Raw genomic sequence first — 24,164 nt, forward strand, 5'->3', positions numbered from 1 at the left:
CTACTGGATTGTTACCCGAAGTGGCATGCTAGTCTCTTATATTGCAGGTCAGTTTTAAGTCATATTGGTGGTCACTAAGGGGTTAAATTGCATTGGGAGTTCCCCATATTATTTTTGGGATTAAGGTCCCTAGCATTGTCCATATTTCTGGAACTTTTGCAATTATGTACTGATGTTGGCTCTAGAGCTTTATTTATGTACTGATGTTGGTTCTAGTGCTGTATTTATGTATTGATGATGTTATGGTGATATATTCATGTACTGATGATTGTTCTGGTGATGCATTCATGTACCGATGGTAATTCTAATGATGTTTTGATGTACTGGTGATGTATTCATGTACTGACAGTGGTTCTAATCACACTGACCCTGACACTCATTTTCACAGGTCAAAGTTACAGTACAATAAGTACCATGAAAAAAAAAATTCTGGAATTACATTTAGTCACTGAAATTTTATTTTGCACTGCAATGGGGGTTGCCATTTTAATGTTTGCCTTAGCCAGCAGGAAAGCTAGAATTGGCCCTGTCCTGCCCTACATCAAGTCATAACTGACATTTGAGCAATAAATAATCTGTTATGTACAGAAACTTTCCTAATTCTCACTGCCTATCTTAAATGTATGGCTTTTTAAGTTGGTATTCTATTTCATCTGCATTCTTCCAGAACTACAACTGAAATAATTTAATTTTGATCATTATGCAGCATACATTGCAGCTGCTCAAGTCCAATAGCTTTGCCTGAATGCAAAATTCACCACCCTGTCTTGTTTTAATGAGGTTTGGAAGACAGAAGAACAGGAACACCCAAAGATTTTCCCCTTTTCTGTAACTTATGTGAAACTCTCTGCTGCTAGAGTTAGATCATACAGGTGCTTCTAAAAAAAATTTGAATATATTTCGGTTCTTCAATACAAAAAGTGAAACTCATATATTATATAGAGTGATTACAGAGTGATCTATTTCAAGAGTTTATTTCTGTTAATGTTGATGATTATGGCTTACAGCCAATGAAAACCCAAAAGCCATTATCTCCGTAAATTAGAATAATTAACAAAAACACCTGCAAAGTCCCCTTAGGCTGTTTCAGTAGGCTCCACAATTATTGAGAATTTTGTGAAAAGCATCTGTACTTGACAACATGTAGTACACAGCAAGTTAGACAAATAAACAGAGATATCTTTTTTCGAGGATGTAACAATCTACAGTCGTTTTTATAGGGAATCTGTCACCAGGTTTTTGTCACCGATTGTGAGAGCAGCATAATGGAAAGACAGTGACTTTGATTCCAGCAATGTGTCACTTACTAAGTTGCTTGCTGTGGTTTTCAGAAATCATTATTTTATCAGCAGGAGATTAACTAGGACTAGTAAACCTGCTGTCACGTAGTTCTTAATATATATATTTTTATGTGCAATGTACAACACATCTACACCACTCATTGGCAGCTTTCTGCCTATGCATAGTGTACACTGAAAACTGTCAATCAGTGGTGTGGACAGGGTTATACAATCAAGCAACTCGTAGATCTCCAGTAGATAAAACGTAGTGTTAAACCTAGCAACAATTACTTTTAAATCAAGTGATTTGCAGATTGACAATTTATCACATTATCAATTTAATTATAGTGTTTGTTAATACAGAAAACATAAAAGGTAGGTATTGAAGAAACAACTTTAAATTAAACTCCAATATTCATAACTAATTCTTCAGTATATGAAGAAATAAATGTTCATTATCAATAAATAACTCACGTGATTGGACCATGACACTGATTATCCAAATTCCACCGCAATCTTGGGGGAGCAACTTCCTCACAAAAATAATGCTGAGAGTCTGTAGTTAACCGGTAATATCCATCGACCAGAGACACAAAAGAAAGAGCATCCCTTAACATTCGGAACTGTGACTCCTTAGGAATAAATAAGCAGGTATTAAAGGACTAGTGACAAAAACTGGTAATTGAAAATGGCAGATTGATTTCTAAACAATTACTAGTGATTCTATTTCTTTGTAATACAGTTTGCAAATGGTGCTTTTCTCATACTTCTTGCGTTTGGCTGAAAACTGATCTGCTAGCCTATCAGCATAAGATAGAAAGGAATACAATTAATTCAGTTATGTGCATTATTACATCCAGTATTTTTATATGAAAACTGTGTACATGCTGGCATGATTTATGAAGAAAGAAGTCTGCAATGTTTTGCCTTCTACAAGCTTTACTATTTACAGTGGGGTAAATAATTATTTGATCCCTTGCTGATTTTGTAAGTTTCCCCACTGACAAAGACATGAACAGTCTATAATTTTAAGGGTAGGTTAATTTTAACATTGAGAGATAGAATATCAAGAATAAAATCCAGACAATCACATTGTATAAATTCTATAAATGTATTTGCATTTTGCACTGAGAAATAAGTTTTTGATCCCTCTGGCAAACAAGACTTAATACTTGGTGGCAAAACCCTTGTTGGCAAGCACAGCAGTCAGACGTTTTTGTTGTTAATGATGAGGTTTGTGCACATGTCAGGAGGAATTTGGGCCCACTCCTCTTTGCAGATCTTCTCTAAATCATTAAGATTTTGAGGCTGATGCTGTTAGGGTTGACGGATTGCACTAAATTGATTTAATGAAGAAGTGCAATTGCAACCCGGAGTCCACCGCACAGAGATGTAAAACTGCAGCTAATGTGAACAATGGTGGAGAATGCAGTGAGCGATTGCTTGCTCGCACTGAGTTAAAAGTCACTCAATGAGCAGCACATGGAGTAGTGTCACTCGCACACAGTAACGAAGCTGATGCTCTGCAATAGAGCCATGTAAATCGCACACAGCAATGAAGCAGAGGCTCAACAATAGAGCCGTGTCACTCGCATACAGCAGCAGAAGATATGACGCTAGACCCGATCCCTGTTAACTTCACAGAGGATTGAAGCTCACCAATGGAGCTGGTAGCTGGTAGCCTTGTACTTACTATCTCTAGCAGTTCTAATAACTGCAAAATGTATTGTGAGGTCCCCATCACGTTCTCTTTCAGCATGTATGATATAGACCCCTTGGGTAATATTTGGAAACCTGTTTACATTGTGCAATGGTGAAACTTGTACTCCCTATTGCTAGCTATTCTAATAACTGCAAAATATATTGTGAGGTCCCCATCACGGCCTCTTTCAGCATGTATGATACAGACTACTTGGGTAATTTTTGAAAATATTTTTACATTGTGCAATGGTCAAATTTCTACTCTCAATCTCTATATATTTTATTATTATTTTTTTACTATTGTGTTGCCCTTCTCACAGTTTCTTTAAGCATGTACCTGGGAGCCTGATGTTGATTTTAGAATTGTTATGTTAGCTGGCACCTATTCACACAAGTTGGGATGTGCTGGTCAGATTTTTCTGTTTTTACACAGAATAGTAATATGAGTAGTGTTGAGCATTCCGATACCGCAAGTATCGGGTATCGGCCGATACTTGCGGTATCGGAATTCCGATACCGAGATCCGATATTTTTGTGATATCGGGTATCGGTATCGGAAGTGTAAAATAAAGAATTAAAATAAAAAATATTGTTATATTCACCTCTCCGGCGGCCCCTGGACATCAGCGGGAGGATCCGGCGTCCGGCACGGCTTCTTTCTTCAAAATGCGCGCCTTCAGGACCTGTGGAATGACGTCCCGGCTTCTGATTGGTCGCGTGCCGCCCATGTGACCGCCACGCGACCAATCAGAAGCCGCGACGTCATTCCTCAGCTAAAGTCCTAGAATGAGCGCCTTCTAGGACCTGAGGAATGACGTCGCGGCTTCTGATTGGTCGCGTGGCGGTCACATGGGCGGCACGCGACCAATCAGAAGCCGGGACGTCATTCCACAGGTCCTGAAGGCGCGCATTTTGAAGAAAGAAGCCGTGCCGGACGCCGGATCCTCCCGCTGATGTCCAGGGGCCGCCGGAGAGGTGAATATAACAATATTTTTTATTTTAATTCTTTATTTTACACTTTAATATGGATCCCAGGGCCTGAAGGAGAGTTTCCTCTCCTTCAGACCCTGGGATCCATGAGGATACCTTCCGATACTTGATGTCCCATTGACTTGTATTGGTATCGGATATCGGTATCGGCGATATCCGATATTTTTCGGGTATCGGCCGATACTATCCGATACCGATACTTTCAAGTATCGGACGGTATCGCTCAACACTAAATATGAGTAATGAAACATGCTCTATATATTCTGCTAGTTCGAAAATTTTACCCACACTTCCCTTTATAAAGAGAAATTTGACATAATACCTCTGTTAGCATACACCATATACTGCTGACATACACAGCACCCCAATAGGTGGGCGGAACGCCTGGGTGTAAAATCTGTGTCTCAGGGTGAAACCACTGGCCCGTCCCCTGTGTTACGTCTTTCCCAATCTGCTGTCCATGAAGCAGGCATTGATGCCTCTTGATTAAAGAATCACTGAAAAAGGCAGACCTTCCTATGGCTCAAAACAAATGCACTATCAAGGTGCTGTTGACCCAGGTAATCATGGCAACATCTCTGCCTTTTTTCAGTGATTCTTTAATTTTGAGGATTTTAGTTCTTTTTGTGTCAGTGAGTTTTGTGTTGCTGCTTCTTGCCCACAACCTGCAATTGCACAGACACAACCATCAGAAACCATGTCCAGCTCCTTGTCCCAGTGCAGAGTTCAGTTGTACCTTGTCAGCATATATGTCTCTTCCCAAATTGTTACTTACATAGGACATACATATTCGTTAGCACTTTACATTGTCCGATGCTGGCCAAAGACCATTCCTGGATTTTCCAGGCTCCTAAATGAGACTTTTGTCTCTTTATTAAACTGTCGCTTCACTTAAATTTTCTAAATTTTGGTTAAAAAAAATGGTGGTGGGGAATTGGCCAGATTCTGTACATTTTAAGCAGGTCCAAGAGACTAAGTTAATATGCTCCACAGACCTATTCAGACCCCAACCTTACACATATTGGAACATATCGGTCATTGCCACGCTAAGGCCTTTACCTGAGTTCTGTAGCACTGCCTGTCACCTGAGTAATAAACTCCACAGACCGACACTCTCTGGGACATATCCTGTAATTACTTTGTGGTTGCTCAAACCCATGCAAAAGATACAGTGTGTAGATTTCGGCAGATTGGTCAATGGAACTCCTTTCTTTTTTCCCTTCAGGAGGCTGCTTCCACGTACAATGAGGCTTTTACATCTTCCTGACTTGAGTTTGAGGCCTGACAGACTGACCACAATACAGGCCCTCGCTTGCAAATACTGTATTCAGAATGTAATTCAAATGGTTTTGTTGTCTGGTAGAATCCAATTTACTGAGGTTCGTCATACAGCTCACCTAACTCCTGTACTATATTCACCTTACTGCGGCATCACTCGCTCCTTTGAAATTCGGTTGCCAAAATGAACTGTGGAGCTCACAAAACTCAGGTTTCACGGCACCTGCTGGCCCTCTGAAAATATGAAGCGAGAGCCGCATAATGACATGGTGGTGGACGTGGTGGTGGTGGCTGACGAAGCCCAAAATTCAAATGGGCATGTTTTAGCTGGCATTGTAAAGTGCTGGAGAATATGTATTCCACTATTTAGCTGACTATTTAGAATGAGGCAGGGACCTCCCAAATGTAGGAGTGAGAGCCCTCACAAATGTAAAAGTAAAAACTAAAGTCAAAACACTCCATGTGAACAGATGCTAAAGGGGAGGTATTTACAGTACAGACCAAAAGTTTGGACACACCTTCTCATTTAAAGATTTTTCTGTATTTTCATGACTATGAAAATTGTACATTCACACTGAAGGCATCAAAACTATGAATTAACACATGTGGATTTATATACTTAACAAAAAAGTGTGAAGCAACTGAAATTAAGTCTTATATTCTAGGTTTTTCACAGTAGCCACCTTTTGCTTTGATGACTCCTTTGCAAACTCTTGGCATTCTCATGATGAGCTTTAAGAGGTAATCATCGGCAGGGCCGGACTGGGACATTCAGCCCTGGCATTTGAAGTTACACAGGCCCACTTGTCACATGGTGACTGTATAATATCTTTGTACACTTATAGGCAGGGCTGGTTTTAGGCAAAGTGGGGCCCTACGCCTAGGGAAAGTTTAAAATGGGGCCCCAAATGCTAACATATTTCACACCACACAAAAGCATTTTTGTTGTATTTACAGGCGCTGAGTTCAGGCCGCTAAATGAGTTTGATCAACAATACTGAAGTTGTTCAACGCTTATTTCCCGGCCTCTTTCCACCAGCTGAGGAATAATGATGGGACAGAACGATCACTAATAGATCACTAACAGATCCCCATACAGTATCATGTTATCAGCAGCACATCTACAGTTTACACCGGCGATGTGCTGCTGAGAACAATGATTTTTGTTCCAGCAAAAACAATCTGAATATGCAGTATTTTACTTGTTTAGTAAAATACACCCCATAGTCCTTCATATATTATAATGTGCACCACAGTCCTCCATATAGTACAATACACTCCCTATAGTCCTCCATATATTAAAATACACTGCTCAGTCCCCCATATAGCATAATACACTCCTCATAGTGCTCCATATAGTATAATGCACCGCCATAGTCATCCATGCAGTACAATTCACTTCCCATAGTATAATGCACCCCATAGTTCTTCATATAGTATAACATATTCCCCATAATCCTCGATACAATATAATGCAGCCCACATATAGTATAATGCAACCACCACCCTACAGAATATAATGCAGCCACCCCACAGAATATAATACAGCCAACCTCCCTATAATATATAATTTAGCCCCCATAGAATATAATGCAGCCCCCATAGTATAACACAGCCTCCCCCATAGAATATAATATACCCCCACAATAGTATATAACAGCCACATAGTATATAACACGGCCTCCCCCATAGAATATAATATACCCCCCATAGTATATGGCACAACCCACATAGCAGATAACACAGCCCACGCTGCAGTATACAGCACAGCCCACGTAGTAGTATACAGCAGAGCCCACACAGTAGTGTATCACACAGCCCACATAGTAGCATACAGCAGAGCCCATACAGGAGTATATAGCACAGCCCACATAGTAGTATACAGCACAGCCCACACAGTAGTATACAGCAGAGCCCACACAGTAGTATACAGCACTGCCCACCCAGTAGTATACAGCACAGCCCACATAGTAGTATACAGCAGAGCCCACATAGCAGTATACAGCAGAGCCCACATAGTAGTATACAGCAGAGCCCACATAGTAGTATACAGCAGAGCCCACAGAGTAGTATACAGCAGAGCCCACATAATAGTGTATAGCACATCCCACCTAGTAGTATATAGCACTGCCCACAAAGTAGCATACAGCACAGCCCACACAGTAGTATACAGCACTGCATACATAGTAGTATACATCAGAGCACACATAGTAGTATACAGCAGAGCCCACATAGTAGTATACAACAGAGCCCACATAGTAGTGTATAGCACAGCCCACATGGTAGTATATAGCACAGCCCACACAGTAATATATAGCACAGCCCACACAGTAGTATACAGCAGAGCCCACATCGTAGTGTATAGCACAGCCCACATAGAAGTATATAGCACAGCCCACACAGTAGTATATAGCACAGCCCACACAGTAGTATACAGCAGAGCTCACATAGTAGTGTATAGCACAATCCACATAGTAGTATATAGCACAGCCCACACAGTAGTATATAGCACAGCCCACATAGAAGTATACAGCACATCCCACATACTAGTGTATAGCACAGCCCACATAGTAGTGTATAGCAGAGCCCACACAGTAGTATACAGCAGAGCCTACATAGTAGTGTATAGTACAGCCCACACAGTAGTATACAGCAGAGCCCACATAGTAGTGTATAGCACAGCTCACATAGTAGTATATAGCACAGCCAACACAGTAGTATATAGCACAGCCCACACAGTAGTATACAGCAGAGCCCACATAGTAGTGTATAGCACAGCCCACATAGTAGTATATAGCACAGCCCACACAGTAGTATATAGCACAGCCCACACAGTAGTATACAGCACAGCCCACATAGTAGTGTATAGCACAGCCCACATAGTAGTGTATAGCAGAGCCCACACAGTAGTATACAGCAGAGAATACATAGTAGTGTATAGCACAGCCCACATAGTAGTATATAGCACAGCCCACATAGTAGTATATAGCACAACCCACATAGTATACAGCAGCACCCACATCTCTCCTCCCCCCTTAGAAAGGCCCCACAGTCCAGTTAAAAAAAAAAACCTCACCTCCCATCGTGCCAACGGTGCTACCTGCTCCTGTCTCGGCGGCTGCCGCTGCACTGCCTGTGACACAGTGAGTGCGTGCGCACCCGCAGTGTCAGAGGCAGAGCGGGGAATGATGGGAGAGGGAGCGTCAGGTGACACTCCTCTATCATTGCATTCAACTGTACCGGCGTCCGCTGGGGGCGGAGGGTGAGTCGGCGTGCAGTGGCCCACTACTTGCACTGGCCCTTCTGTCATTTGCCAGAACTGCCCGATAGCCAGTCCGGCCCTGGTCACCGGGAATGGTTTTCACCTCACAGGTGTGCCCTGTCAGGTTTAATAAGTGGGATTTCTTGCCTTATAAATGGGGTTGGGGCCATCAGTTGTGTTGTGCAGAAGTCTGGTGGATACACAGTTGATAGTCCTACTGAATAGACTGTTAGAATTTGTATTATGGCAAGAAAAAAGCAGCTAAGTAAAGAAAAACGAGTGGCCAATGGCCATCATTACTTTAAGAAATGAAGGTCAGTCAGTCCGAAAAAATTGGGAAAACTTTGAAAGTGTCCCAAAGTGCAGTGGCAAAAACCATAAAGCGCTACAAAGAAACTGGCTCACATGAGGACCGCCCCAGGAAAGGAAGACCAAGAGTCACCTTAGCTTCAGAGGATAAGTTTATCCGAGTCACCAGCTTCAGAAATCGCAGGTTAACAGCAGCTCAGATTAGAGACTAGGTCAATGCCACACAGAGTTCTAGCAGCAGACACATCTCTACAACAACTGTTAAGAAGGGACTTTGTGCAGCAGGCCTTCATGGTAAAATAGCTGCTAGGAAACCACTGCTAAGGACAGGCAACAAGCAGAAGAGACTTGTTTGGGCTAAAGAATACAAGGAATGGACATTAGACTAGTGGAAATCTGTGCTTTGGTCTGATGAGTCCAAATTTGAGATCTTTGGTTCCAACCACTATGTCTTTGTGCAACACAGAAAAGGTGAACGGATGTACTCTACATGCCTGGTTCCCACCGTGAAGCATGGAGGAGGAGGTGTGATGGTGTGGGGGTGCTTTGCTGGTGACAATGTTGGGGATTTACCAAAATTGAAGGCATACTGAACCAGCATGGCTACCACAGCATCTTGCAGCGGCATGCTATTCCATCCGGTTTGCGTTTAGTTGAACCATCATTTATTTTTCAACAGGACAATGACCCCAAACACACCCCCAGTCTGTGTAACGGCTATTTGACCAAGAAGGAGAGTGATGGAGTGCTACGCCAGATGACCTGGCCTCCACAGTCACCAGGCCTGAACCCAATCGAGATGGTTTGGGGTGGATGGACCGCACGGTGAAGGCAAAAGGGCCAACAAGTGCTAAGCATCTCTGGGAACTCCCTCAAGATTGTTGGAAGACGATTCCCGGTGACTACCTCTTGAAGCTCATCAAGAGAATGCCAAGAGTGTGCAAAGCAGTAATCAAAGCAAAAAGTGGCTACTTTGAAGAACCTAGAATATAAGACATAATTTCAGTTGTTTCACACTTTTTGTTAAGTATATAATTCCACATGTGTTAATTCATAGTTTTGATGCCTTTCATAGTCATGCAAATACAGAAAAATCTTTAAATGAGCAGGTGTCCAAACCTTTTGGCTGTACTGTATATATATGCAGTGTATATATATATATATATATATATATATATATATATACAGTGGGGCAAAAAAGTATTTAGTCAGTCAGCAATAGTGCAAGTTCCACCACTTAAAAAGATGAGAGGCGTCTGTAATTTACGTCATAGGTAGACCTCAACTATGGGAGACAAGCTGAGAAAAAAAAATCCAGAAAATCACATTGTCTGTTTTTTTATCATTTTTTTTGCATATTATGGTAGAAAATAAGTATTTGGTCAGAAACAAACAATCAAGATTTCTGGCTCTCACAGACCTGTAACTTCTTCTTTAAGAGTCTCCTCTTTCCTCCACTCATTACCTGTAGTAATGGCACCTGTTTAAACTTGTTATCAGTATAAAAAGACCCCTGTGCACACCCTCAAACAGTCTGACTCCAAACTCCACTATGGTGAAGACCAAAGAGCTGTCAAAGGACACCAGAAACAAAATTGTAGCCCTGCACCAGGCTGGGAAGACTGAATCTGCAATAGCCAACCAGCTTGGAGTGAAGAAATCAACAGTGGGAGCAATAATTAGAAAATGGAAGACATACAAGACCACTGATAATCTCCCTCGATCTGGGGCTCCACGCAAAATCCCACCCCGTGGGGTCAGAAAGATCACAAGAACGGTGAGCAAAAATCCCAGAACCACGCGGGGGGACCTAGTGAATGAACTGCAGAGAGCTGGGACCAATGTAACAAGGCCTACCATAAGTAACACACTACGCCGCCATGGACTCAGATCCTGCAGTGCCAGACGTGTCCCACTGCTTAAGCCAGTACATGTCCGGGCCCGTCTGAAGTTTGCTAGAGAGCATTTGGATGATCCAGAGGAGTTTTGGGAGAATTTCCTATGGTCTGATGAAACCAAATTGGAACTGTTTGGTAGAAACACAACTTGTCGTGTTTGGAGGAAAAAGAATACTGAGTTGCATCCATCAAACACCATACCTACTGTAAAGCATGGTGGTGGAAACATCATGCTTTGGGGCTGTTTCTCTGCAAAGGGGCCAGGATGACTGATCCGGGTACATGAAAGAATGAATGGGGCCATGTATCGTGAGATTTTGAGTGCAAACCTCCTTCCATCAGCAAGGGCATTGAAGATGAAACGTGGCTGGGTCTTTCAACATGACAATGATCCAAAGCACACCGCCAGGGCAACGAAGGAGTGGCTTCGTAAGAAGCATTTCAAGGTCCTGGAGTGGCCTAGCCAGTCTCCAGATCTCAACCCTATAGAAAACCTTTGGAGGGAGTTGAAAGTCCGTGTTGCCAAGCGAAAAGCCAAAAACATCACTGCTCTAGAGGAGATCTGCATGGAGGAATGGGCCAACATACCAACAACAGTGTGTGGCAACCTTGTGAAGACTTACAGAAAACGTTTGACCTCTGTCATTGCCAACAAAGGATATATAACAAAGTATTGAGATGAAATTTTGTTTCTGACCAAATACTTATTTTCCACCATAATATGCAAATAAAATGTTAAAAAAACAGACAATGTGATTTTCTGGATTTTTTTTTCTCAGTTTGTCTCCCATAGTTGAGGTCTACCTATGATGTAAATTACAGACGCCTCTCATCTTTTTAAATGGTGGAACTTGCACTATTGCTGACTGACTAAATACTTTTTTGCCCCACTGTATATACCATATATACTCGAGTATAAGCCGACCCGAGTATAAGCCGACCCCCCTAATTTTGCCACAAAAAACTGGGAAAACTTATTGACTCAAGTATAAGCCTAGGGTGGAAATGCTGCAGGTACCGGTGAATTTCAAAAATAAAAATAGATGCTCCATACCGTTCAGTATGGCCCCATAGATGCTCCATAGAAAGCTGTGCCATATAGAATGCTTTGCACTGTTCATTATTGCCCCATAGATGCTCCATATAAAGCTGTGCCACATATAATGCTCTGCACCATTCATTATTGCCCCATAGATGCTCCATATAAAGCTGTGCCATATACAATGCTCTGCACCATTCATTATTGCCCCATAGATGCTCCATATAAAGCTGTGCCATATAGAATGCTCTGCACCGTTCATTATGGCCCCATAGATGCTCCTTATAAAACTGTGCCATATAGAATGCTCTGCACCATTCATTATTGCCCCATAGATGCTCCATATAAAGCTGTGCCACATATAATGCTCTGCACCATTCAGTATGGCCCCATAGATGCTCCACATAAAGCTGTGCCCCATATACAATGCTCTGCACCGTTCATTATGGCCCCATAGATGCTCCACATAAAGCTGTGCCATATATAATGCTCCATACCGTTCATTATGGCCCCATAGATGCTCCACATAAAGCTGTGCCATATATAATGCTCCATACCGTTCATTATGGCCCCATAGATGCTCCATATAAAGCTGTGCCATATATAATGCTCTGCACCGTTCATTATGGCCCCATAGATGCTCCATATAAAGCTGTGCCATATATAATGCTCTGCACCGTTCAGTATAGCCCCATAGATGCTCCACATAAAGCTGTGCCATATATAATGCTCCATACCGGTCATTATGGCCCCATAGATGCTCCTTATAAAGCTGTGCCATATATAATGCTCTGCACCGTTGATTATGGCCCCATAGATGCTCCTTATAAAGCTGTGCTATATAGAATGCTCTGCACCGTTCATTATGGTCCCATAGATGCTCCTTATAAAGCTGTGCCATATAGAATGCTCTGCACCGTTCATTATGGCCTCATAGATGCTCCACATAAAGCTGTGCCATATATAATGCTCTGCATCGTTCAGTATGGCCCCATTGATGCTCCACATAAAGCTGTGCCCCATATATATTGCTCTGCACCGTTGATTATGGCCCCATATAAAGCTGTGCCATACAGAATGCTCTGCACCGTTCATTATGGCCCCATAGATGCTCCTTGTAAAGCAGTGCCATATAGAATGCTGCTGCTGCAGTTCCTGCTTCTCCCGGAGCTACATCTTCTTCCTGTATTGAGCGGTCACAGTTACCGATCATTACAGTAATGAATATGCGGCTCCACCTCTATGGGAGGTGGAGCCGCATATTCATTTCTGTAATGAGCAGTACCATGTGACCTCAATACAGGAAGAAGATGCAGCGCTGGAAGAAGCAGGGACTGCAGGGACCGCGCCGAGAGTAGGTAAGTATAACTAGACAGCCCCCGCTCCCCCTCCCCTGCTGACCCCCGGGTATGACTCAAGTATAAGCCGAGAGGGGGACTTTCAGCCTCCAAAAATTGGCTGAAAATCTCGGCTTATACTCGAGTATATACGGTATATATATTGCATTATATACATGTAATTAGGAAGGAAAAAATGTTTCTTAGCATTATTCTCTTTAAAAAAATGTATGTTTGGTTTTGTTAGGTCTTCTTATAAATCCGTAAAACCGGCACAATAGCCTGACAACATTATTCCCAGATACCATATGGGAATCAGAAAGCCATGCAGGCATCTTCTCCTGCTGTTTCCATTTAGCTCTAGCTCTTTCCCACCCATTACAGCTTCTTTCCCATGCCCCCAGACCTGTTTGTTGGGTTTGTTGGGTCCAACAGAAAAATATTCGGCTTTCCCATTAACTTGCATTGGATTCGTTATTTGAAAACTTTTGTGCTGATTTTCCCAAATCTGAATATTTCACTATTCGCTCATCAATAGTAACTATGTAACTGACTAGAGTTAAGTAGCCACAGCAGCATTTTATTAAATATTACATGCACAACTTGAGGCAAACACAACAATGGCGCCGCAGACCATTATAAACAGTAACAATGTAAACATTACAAATATAATAACAACAGATATGTCTGGTACAAAAGCAAACCCCAAAGGGTTGCAACTTGCAACGCATCAGTCCAGGGATGAGGTATTAATATCCTGTAATTAATAGCCCTACCCTTGCAGGACCTAAGCCTGCAAGTTATCTTTGCTTGTAACAGAAGCCACTATTCCCCACTAGTGACTTCAAACCAAAATGGACATTATCAATAAATCAGACTCTGAACCAGACTTAATTGTACTGTTCGGGTCAATATGACCTATTAAACTCTGTTATTTTTTACACTTAGCTATTGCGACAAAATGCTACCTCAGTGGGTGGGGGAAACTCGCTTGGCAACGGGAATTAAAGCACTCAGGCACGGTTTCTCCACATAAACAGTCTATCCGGTTTATTATACTTCATAAACCGTGCCACAAACAGTTCATTATATACATCAACAGAACACATTAACCACCGACAGTCTGTTCCAATAGCAGATACGTCTCTGCCCGTAACCCCCTTTATCTGGAGTTATCTTACAGGAGCTCCGGCTCAGCGCACTGTCAGTCCTGGTTCCCAGGGAAGCTGCCTCACTGAGGTCACCATCCTTGTGACCAGGGCACCTCAGAAAGTCCAGACCCGCAGTAGGAACTGTAGTTTCTCCAACATAGTAGCCGTCCCAGGCTCTGCAGATACAGCCTCTCCGTGCGCTTTTTAGGAAGTCCAGTCACAGGCACTTCCAACACACAGGCCATCAGTCCATAGCCTCACCATGTGCTTCCAGGAATCCAGTCCATCCAAGGACATTGCAATACACTGACCATTCAGTTCATAGCCTCAGCAGGTGCTTCCAGGAATCCAGTCCATCCCAGGACATTCCAACACACAGGCTATACAGGAATTCACACTCTGAACCATGTGACCAAACTCTGGTCACATTATGTAGCTGTAACTGCCCCCATAAGTGGATGGTGTGTGTGGTTAGCCAGTTCTGCCCAGCTCAACAGCTAAGCCTATAAGCCCCCTCTATAAGTAAACCCAACAAACACTTGTGGAACTATAAGTCCCAGCATAACCATACAATTTTGGGCTTACTGGCCATTTACAATAATGCCAGTCCCTAATTCACCATCATAATTATGCCCCCAAGAGCATCCCGAAGCGCACACACAGCGCCCCCTGGCTGTGACATGGGTCACTGCATCACACTACTCTAAGTGTATTAATGGAATACCAGATGCATTATTGATCTGGATGTTAACATGGTTGGTCAAAAACAAATTAAAAATAAAAATAAAAACTTCAGTTTTCTAAGGAAAATAAAGGGTTGTGCAGGTTCACTTATTGCTATACTCAGGCATTCCTACATTCTGCACAGAAATAACTCAGATGTGCTTTATATAAATATTTACTGTGACTAGAGTGTGTAATATTTGTTTTATCACATGAAGATGGACAAATGCGGCATCTTTTCCCTTTCATTTTTTTCCAGTGCAGTGGAGGCCATGGGTTTGCATTGTTGAGCTTGCTGCTGGATACGGGTTAATATAGCTGCTGCTCCTTCATTTCGGGGTTTTACTTTTCTTTCTAAAATAGGTGGCATGACAAGTACCTTTCCTAATTATTCCAGAAGGAGTCTTTGTTAATGCAGTTTATGGGCGTTGCTATCGGGGTTTATTTCACGCCATAAACAAATGCATTGAATGCAGATACATCAACAATGTTATAAAATAAAGCCATTGGCCACCAATTGGTTTTGCATCTTGTTGTGTACGTAGCTATTAGTTGATCTCTTGTATCAACTGCCCCTTGGTGGAATTATAATCTAGTATCATCTGTGGCTTTTTGTCATCTCGACTGCTTACTGCATTGTCATGATGTATCGTGCTCATCAGAATGACCTGTTTGTTTTTTGGAGGCATGTAAAAACCATTGTCGCATCTCCAGCAAAGTAAAACTTTTGAAGTATGAACATCTCTTTTACAAGGATACCTTGCAGCAGTTCAGACTTGTTTCTCTTACAGTGCCCACCATTGTAAGTTTTCGTTTTAGCAAAAGCTGCCCCACTTGGTGTGATGTAAAAAAAAGTTGTCACAGGTCACATTTTGTCATCTTGGTCCATACGTCAAATCTGAAATGACTTGCATACCTTGATTCTTTTCATGTGTTCTCCAGGCTTTTTTACTGCATTTACCTGAGCATTTGGAGCGTATGAACTCCTGCTGTTACAAAGTGTCCACATCTTGATGCCATACTTTGTTGGCTTACTCGGTATTTATTGCTTGAACAGGCACCTAGCTCGGAATACCACAAGTTGTTCAACCACAGTGACATTTTCTTCAGTATTGTATAATTTTGGAAGAATCTCTATCTCTATCACAAATTTCACCAATAGCATCTTAGTGATTAGAATTATCTTTTGCTAGCAGAGGACAATTTTCCTGCCTGGGCAGAAGGCTGCAAGTTCCAAATTACATTTTTGTTTTTACACTGAATTACTTGCATTGGACTAGTTGTCTGGGTATCGTGCCTCAACAGATTCAACTTCAGAATCAAAATTCTTGTCATCACTTTCCCCATCACTTATGTGGTCCTCATTTTCAGACATTTTCTCCAGTTGGATATCTTCTTCACAATCTGAGGCGTTGGCAAGCTTTTTTAATCCAGCTTTACTCAAGGACGTCTTCACCCTTTGGACATCTTCGCCCTTTCATGGGATAAAATCAACGTTGTGGAATAAAATAGCACCATATGAATAAACAACAAAAATAATAATAAAATCGCAGCAAACACTAACCAATTTAGCAACAATAAGAGCTTATGTACTACAGTGAAACAAAACTGCACAGCCCTGCACACAAAGCGTATCCATCTGCAGTAATTTGCAAATATATCAAGCATAAGGACTGGCAGGAACTGGAGAAATCTATAAACAATCGTAGATGCAATATTAGATACACACTATCAGGTCATATCGTATGTAACAATCATTAATTCATATAAAGAAGTTAACATAAAAAAAAACCCGTAACAACAACACCTATCCATAAACAAACTCACATAACAATGATTTGCAGATTCTTATAATAAATCTGCAGTTTCACAAACTTTTCTTCAGGTCGAATAGACCCGAATAGTACAACAGCACGCAACATACATAAACCAATGCCAATCGCATATAGATGAGCTCCATCCAACCTGATACAAAACCACCAACTTTCCTCAACCCCTCTGATCTGTCTTAGATCGCCGTAAAAAGAAATTCCACCCTATAGTTCAATAAGCAGCCATCACCCAATACCAAACACCCATCAACCAACCTTGAAAAGATTAACAAATTCACTAATACAAAAAATTATAAAAGACCAAAACAAAAGCTGCTTAAAACAACACCTCATATTTAGAATGACAAACTGACCTCACACAACACAGCAACCTACCCAACAGTTCAAAGGAAATTTGTCTCCATTTGTCCCCACTTTTCACTCCTTTACGAAACCCCTTCAACGCCTAGCTCACTAAAAATTTCTTCATTACATCCTTTACACCTAATCAAAAAATCCAATTCTGTCAATCTTTGCTTCATTGGTGATACCGATCTATCAGACATAAAATCTTGCCCTATGAAGGATAATACTAAAAGCAACCAATCCCTGTCAGAAGAATTCACATTGTATCAACACCAAATTCTTCCCATTTGTCATGATCAAGGTCGGTGTTTGCATCTTGCTGTTCTTTTTCCGGCCTGGTTATGGTGGGGTTAACCTTTCCTGCCTGTCTTTAGTTCGTGGGTGGCTATTTATTGATGCAATTTCTGGTAGCATTTGTCAGTGACAGTTCCAGTTTCTGCCTTGAGCAGCTGACCCATATATGTGGCGCTGTCCCTTTCTTCAGTTTTGGATTTGGACTTTTTATCTGGGATGGACCCCCCGGTGAGGACGAGCGCCCTTATGTCCATAGAGACGATGTGATTATAGGGTGCAGTCTTACTGTTTTCTTTGATGCTTGGTTCCCCATCCCTGACTTAGTGTGTGTTTGGTGGTTCCCTACAGTGTATGACTCGGCTTGAATTCTGAACCCTACCTCCTGCTTTCAGTCTCTGTTACTATGTTTCCAGTCTGGCTTTGAATCTTTGGCTCATACACCGACTACGTCTTCTGTCTCACGTTTTGGATCCCGCACTCCCGTCTGGTTCTGATTTCTGGCTTGTATCTGACCACGTGCATTGCTGTGACCTCTGGTACTTCGTCTTCCTGTTTGTTACTGACCGACCTGTCTGACCACTCTGCTGCCTCCTAGTTGCATGTGCTCTGCACTGTGGTGCTACAGGGTGAGTGCTACCTTTTTCTCTTTACCTGCACCCCCTGCATTTAAAGGGGATTTTGCACTTTTTTTTCTTTCTCTGGTATGGATCCGCTCTATACTCTGGTGGAAAACGTGACTAACCTTACTCAGATTATGCAGGAGTTATGATCTGTGGAGCACAGGGCTTTAGTTACTTCCCAGAAGCAGGTGCAAAGGGAAATGGCAGAGACAGTTAAGATAGCCCGGGGGGCTCCCTCTGTCAGTAAGTCTGGTGAGGTGACTGACGTGTCTCTGCACTCTCCTGAACCTTCAGTGAAACTCCCTGACACCTTCTCTGGTGAGAAGGATAAGTTATGCATATTCAGGGAGGGTGGCAAACTACTATTTTCCTTTAGACCCCAATCTTCAGGATATGAGAGTCAGCGGCTGGGGATAATTATATATTTATTGAGGGATGGTACACTATCTTGGGCTTTTTCCTTACCCCCGACCGCCCCTGAGAGAATGTCTGTAGACAGGTTCTTTGAGGCTCTGGGCCTCATCTATGATGAACCAGACCAAGTGAGATTGGCAGAGGATACTCTTATGGGTCTATCTCAAAGAAAGCTCAATGCCGAATGGTACTGTTTGAAGTTTCGGCGATGGTCCCCAGAGGTGTCCTGGAATAACTGAGCACTCAGGTCTCAGTTCCAGAGGGGACTGACTGATCATTTAAACGATGCTTTGGCTCTCCATCTTCCTCCCAGCTTTCTGGAAGAGACCATGACTCAGGCCGTTCGCATGGATCGGAGATTACAGGAGGAGAGGAGTCATGCATCGGGAGGCTCCTTTCCTTCCAGTTAAGCCGCAACCCTCACAACCTTCTGAGCCCATGGAAGTAGGGGCCATCAACATCAAGGAGAAGGAGAGGAGATGTTGACGGGAGGGTAAACTTTGTTTTTACTGCGGTGCCCCAGGAAACAGGACTGCACCTTCTGGCCACCGACTAAAAAACGGCTGAGTCTGGGTGATTGTCTTGGAGGTCACCCAGACTCTCAGGTACCATTTTCTTCATTTTCTAAAGTACTCTTAAAAGTGGAACTTGGTGTTGAAAACTGTTTTACTCCTACTTCGGCTTTTGTGGACTTAAATGACTCTAAACTGGTGGCTAGTAGTGATGAGCGAGTATACTCGTTGCTTGGATTTTCCCGAGCACGCTCGGGTGATCTCCGAGTATTTGTAAGTGATCGGAGATTTAGTTTTCATTGCCTCAGCTACATGATTTACAGCTGATAGACAGCTTGAATACATGTGGGGATTCCCTAGCAAACAGGCAAACCCCACATGTACTCAAGCTGGCTAGCAGCCGTAAATCATGCAGCTGGGTCAACAAAAACTAAATCTCCGAGCAGTCACAAATACTCAGAGATCACCCGAGCATGCTCGGGAAAACCCGAGCAACGAGTACACTCGCTCATCACTAGTGTCCAGCTGTAAGTTAGGGACAATTAGGTTGGAGACTCCCATAAAAATTGTGGCCATTGATTCTATACCCCTCACCAAGGATGGTGTACATTTTTTTCTGAAGAATTTATCCTCAAGGTGGGGGCCCTACACCAGGAGTGTATGTCATGTTTTGTCTTGGATAATCTCCCTGCTGATCTGGTGTTAGGATTTCCTTGGTTACTACTGCATAACCCGATTATTGCCTCTGGGGTCCCGGGATATTTTTAAGTGGGGACATAATTGTTCTGAAAATTGTCTTAATACTATGTCTATGTCATCCATCAGTCTGGAGGGTATTCCGGAGTACCTGAAGGACTTTGAGGATGTGTTCTCCAAAAAAGAGGCTGAGATTTTACCACCACACCGCTCATTTGATTGTGCTGTTGATCTTATTCCCAATGCTAAATTGCCCAAGGCCCGTTTGTATAATCTGTCTGGTCCTGAGTGAGCCACCATGAAAGAATACATCTCTGAGATTCTCCGTAAAGGGCATATTCGCCCCTCAGTGTCTCCTATGACGGGTGGGTTCTTTTTTGTAAAAAAGAAGATGGTGGTTTGCGTCCATGCCTCGATTTCCGAGAGTTAAATAAAATTACTGTCAGGAATACTTACCCCCTCCCACTTATCCCTGATTTATATAACCAATTCTCTGGGGCCAAGTGGTTTTCCAAATTGGATCTCCGAGGGGCATACAATCTTATCCGTATACGGGAGAGGGATGAGTGGAAAACCACATTCCTCACCTCTGAAGGGTTATGTCACGCCCAGGCCTTTGGTGGGAGCGCCATGTTTAACCGCTGCCACCAAAGCTTTAAACAACACTACATAAGCACCACAGGTACATCATTTTAAACAAGAATCCCCCAAGGAAGAAGCAATACGAGAAACGCGCATCGGGGATCTGCACTGCCTCCACCAGGTCATATAACTTCTCTCCTAACCTTTATATTTTATCCACCTTTGCTGCTACTTTGCATTAATGCCTTACTGTGCTATATACTGCATGGGATATTGGTCCCTGGGATTATACAGTATGTATACTAATTTTTCATGAATATCCATGTGGCTGTTGTAGTCTGTTTTTGACACATTTACTTACATGCACTAGACACTTTATGTAATTTGTTAAGACACATTTATATGTAAGCACTAGGCACCTTATGCAATTTATGCTAATTACATACATAACCTTTTATATATATCTAGCAGGTTTTATTCATAGTACCAGTAGAATATAGCCTCTATTAGATTACAGATATAACCTTTTCATGCTGATTATAAGATTTATGGAAAATCACCTAGTCTTTATGAGTGTTTACTCCTACTATATGTGTGAATACATTATTTGATCAGTATATCCTATATTGGAAAGGTTTCTGAGTGTTCCTTTGTGATTTTTCTGATACATACTAGGAACTAGTATATGCCTTTGGTAGGCAGTATTTTTGTCTCTATTTTTATCTTATTTCTTAGAATCATTTATGAATAAAGAATTTTGTGTTTCATTACATTTGGCTTATGCTTCCCTGCTTTGTTTTGGTATGGTATACATTTGGAAGTGCCATACATTAAGCCGCCCCTTTGTAGGACCTTTCACTATATAGTTTTCAAAAACCTGACCTGCACATCCAAACATAGACTCAGTGTGAACAGGTGCTGAACCTAGAGTCGCCAACTCGTATATAGTTAAGTAAATAAGGCAGCACACTGCAGCGCTAAAACATGTAAACTTGAAAAACAAAATTTGAACTACTACTAAACTTTAAGGCAAGTTTAGGACCTGGTATAAGAGAGATGCCGTAACGGGGCTACCAGGTACACATAAAATTGGCCATTTTTATGTGCTAAAAGCTTTCATTTTTCATATTTCTAGTGCAGTAATGCAGTTCAAATTTCGTTTTTCAAGTTTGTATGTTTTAGCGCTGCAGTGTGCTGCCTTATTTACTTTCACTATATAGTGGCTGCTGTTGGGTTCTGCAGATCAGGTCATATTCTCTTGATTTGGGGCTGATGTGCAGTGCTTGGCACCACCACTAGACATTGAATTCAGCTGTCCAGGGCCATCAGAGGGAAACTGAGTAATTGCATTGGGGCCCCCAGCGTCTACAGCAGGAGCTACACTGATAGTAGCATTCTCAGTGTAGCTTTCTATATGGAGACTGCTCCAGGACCTTTGGTAACATCACGATCATGTGACTGGTCATGTGACAGTGATGTCACCACAGGTCTTGTACTCTTTGGGACTTCAGGCCCTTTGGTGACATCATGATCATGTGGCTGGTCATATGACTGTGTTGCCACCACAGGATCTTGTTCTTTGTATCTATCAGTGTGTGTCTATCTGTCTTTGTATCTGCATGGTGCATGTCTGTCTGTGTATCTATTTGTGTGTGTGTCTGTCTATCTTTGTATCTGTGTGTGCCTGTCTGTCTTTGTATCTATCTGTGTGTCTGGAGAACTTGTGCAGGGTGTGCCACTAGTGATGAGAGACTGCAATCTGCTGGCCAGCCGAAATCAAGCAAAACCAAAGGGTTTTGGAAGATTTTCAGAAGGAACCACCTTGTGTGGTGGACTGGATCAGGTGACTCACAGGAAGGACTTCCCTGATATAAAAGCCCTGTGCACCCAACCATGAGGAGATTTGGCGCTAGGGAAGAGAGCGGGGCAGACGTTCTCCAGAGACACCGCTGAGACCAATGTGACAGGCCTCAGCGGGAAGTCTGTGCCATCCAGTTACCGGTCACCACCTGGCAAGGTCCTGATTCCCCCAGAAGATATACCCAAGTAACACTTATGCTGGTCAGAGCCCGGATCTGCATCCTGCGCTGGTCAAGCCTTTGAGGCCCGACTACGCTTGTCAAGAGGCCCAGTCATCTCTGCACCAAGCATAACAGACCTCTGCTGGTGGTCAGGACAAGAAGAGCCATGCGGAGACTGCGACAAGAGAGGTACTCCTGTGATTGTGGTGGGACAGTGTCAGTGAGCAGCGCCATCACTTCCTGCTATCCTCTATGATAACAAGGTTGGCTGGGATTAGTAGTTCAGGTTGGGAGGGGGCTGGTTGGTGTACGGGAGGCACAATGGGCTTTAACAGACTATATCAGAAAGAGACTTGCGGCCTACCAGGAAATCAGTGTGACCCCCACTAGGGCCAGAGCTTTGAGTGAGAACTCACATGGTAACTCCCAAGAGTGGGTGCATCACCTTTGTGAAAAGGAAACTAACGTTAAGTAGTGCAAGACTTTCTCGTTTATTCTAAACCTGTTGTTATTCTCTCAACTGTTAAATTGCATAGCTACTAACACTAATTGTTTAAAAGTTACTGATGTACTGTATATAAATAGCTGTTTCCGCCTCGTGATTTCTGCATGTTGCATCCAGACACCTGCATCACATATGCAAAGCTTTTTATGGAAAAAAAAATAAATTGAACTCATATATTTTTGCTTCTTTTTTATGCCTGCTCATTTTGAGGATAGGAGTCCAGTGGATGGTTCTACTTGGTAACAGACAGCTGTTCCTGTTTACAAACTCATACGGGGAAGGCTGTTAATCATAGAGTGAAACCACCCACTGGACTTCAAACTTGGTACAAACTTCTAAAATTCAAAAAGTATACCAGTGTTTGAAATCTGTATTAAAGAGATTGCAAGATTATTTAAAATTTGCACAACCTTGAAAATAAGGTCAGCTTTCTATAAAGGGGTTATCAGGCTTGGGCTTCAAGTCTGCTGTCAGTCTATGTGACTGCAGAATTGTGAATCTTTGCAGAGCGCTATCAAGATTCTCTGATGCCATCGCTTGGAGCGTATGTATGTGATCTGCATACATGCAGTAATGTGACAACTAGACATGTAGGTGTGACTCCCCAGGGTCCTGGTCGTCACAGTGGCATTGCTTTCCCCTTGGGGAGAGTGATGTCACGCTTGGAAGCGATGAAGGATAACTTTCACCAGGTAATCACTTACATACAACACGTTCATACTCCAGTCCAGAAGGGGGAGCTCTAAACCTGGTTTAGGGTGGACTCCCCTATAAATACATTCTGGTCTGGAGGGAAAGAGAGTTCTGAGCATTCTGCCAGAGGACAGAGAAGAGAGCAGACAGAGATAGAGTGTCGGAAAGTCTGAAGGAGCCGTGTAGTCCAAGGTACTACAGCTCCTGGAGAAAGAGAACAGAAGGAACGAACAACTTGTATAAAGAATGCAGGAGAGAGAAAGCACAGGAGAATAATACCAGTGGAGCAGAGCAATGAAGTGGCTACCTCCCTGGCTAGCGCAGATTCCGGTAGCCGGAAGACCATGGCCATGCTGAACTCTAAAGTGGCATGGCTGAAACCGGCAGGACAGCTGGATTGTAAGTCACCTATCTGTCTTGATACCCAGGAGACACAGTGATAATTATAGGGACCGGGTCATGATAGAGACCCTGTAAAAAGGCCCAGTTCACCTGTCATACAGGTTGTGTCCTAACCTATATGGAGGACAGAAAGGAACTGTGAGGACCTTATTAGAAGCCTTAGGCAGTAAGGGACTACAACACCACCGCACTTTGGGGAAGGCTTTTAGGCTACGTTCACATTTGTGGTGCGTCGGGCGCAACCGCGGCGAAGTATGCGCCATGCGCCCCTATATTTAAC

General features: G+C 42.7%; 1 protein-coding gene across 1 annotated transcript in view; it reads right to left on the reverse strand.

Moving 5' to 3' along the window:
- JAK3 (Janus kinase 3) overlaps window positions 1-24,164 on the reverse strand; it is a 475,730-nt gene that overhangs the window by 339,069 nt on the left and 112,497 nt on the right. Inside the window, exon 8 of the mRNA XM_069767767.1 lies at window positions 1,755-1,912. Coding sequence (XP_069623868.1) covers window positions 1,755-1,912 — 158 coding nt within the window. The remainder of the gene's footprint in view (window positions 1-1,754; window positions 1,913-24,164) is intronic.

The sequence above is a fragment of the Ranitomeya imitator genome, chromosome 1 (assembly GCF_032444005.1).
Source record: "Ranitomeya imitator isolate aRanImi1 chromosome 1, aRanImi1.pri, whole genome shotgun sequence".
NCBI lineage: Eukaryota > Metazoa > Chordata > Amphibia > Anura > Dendrobatidae > Ranitomeya > Ranitomeya imitator.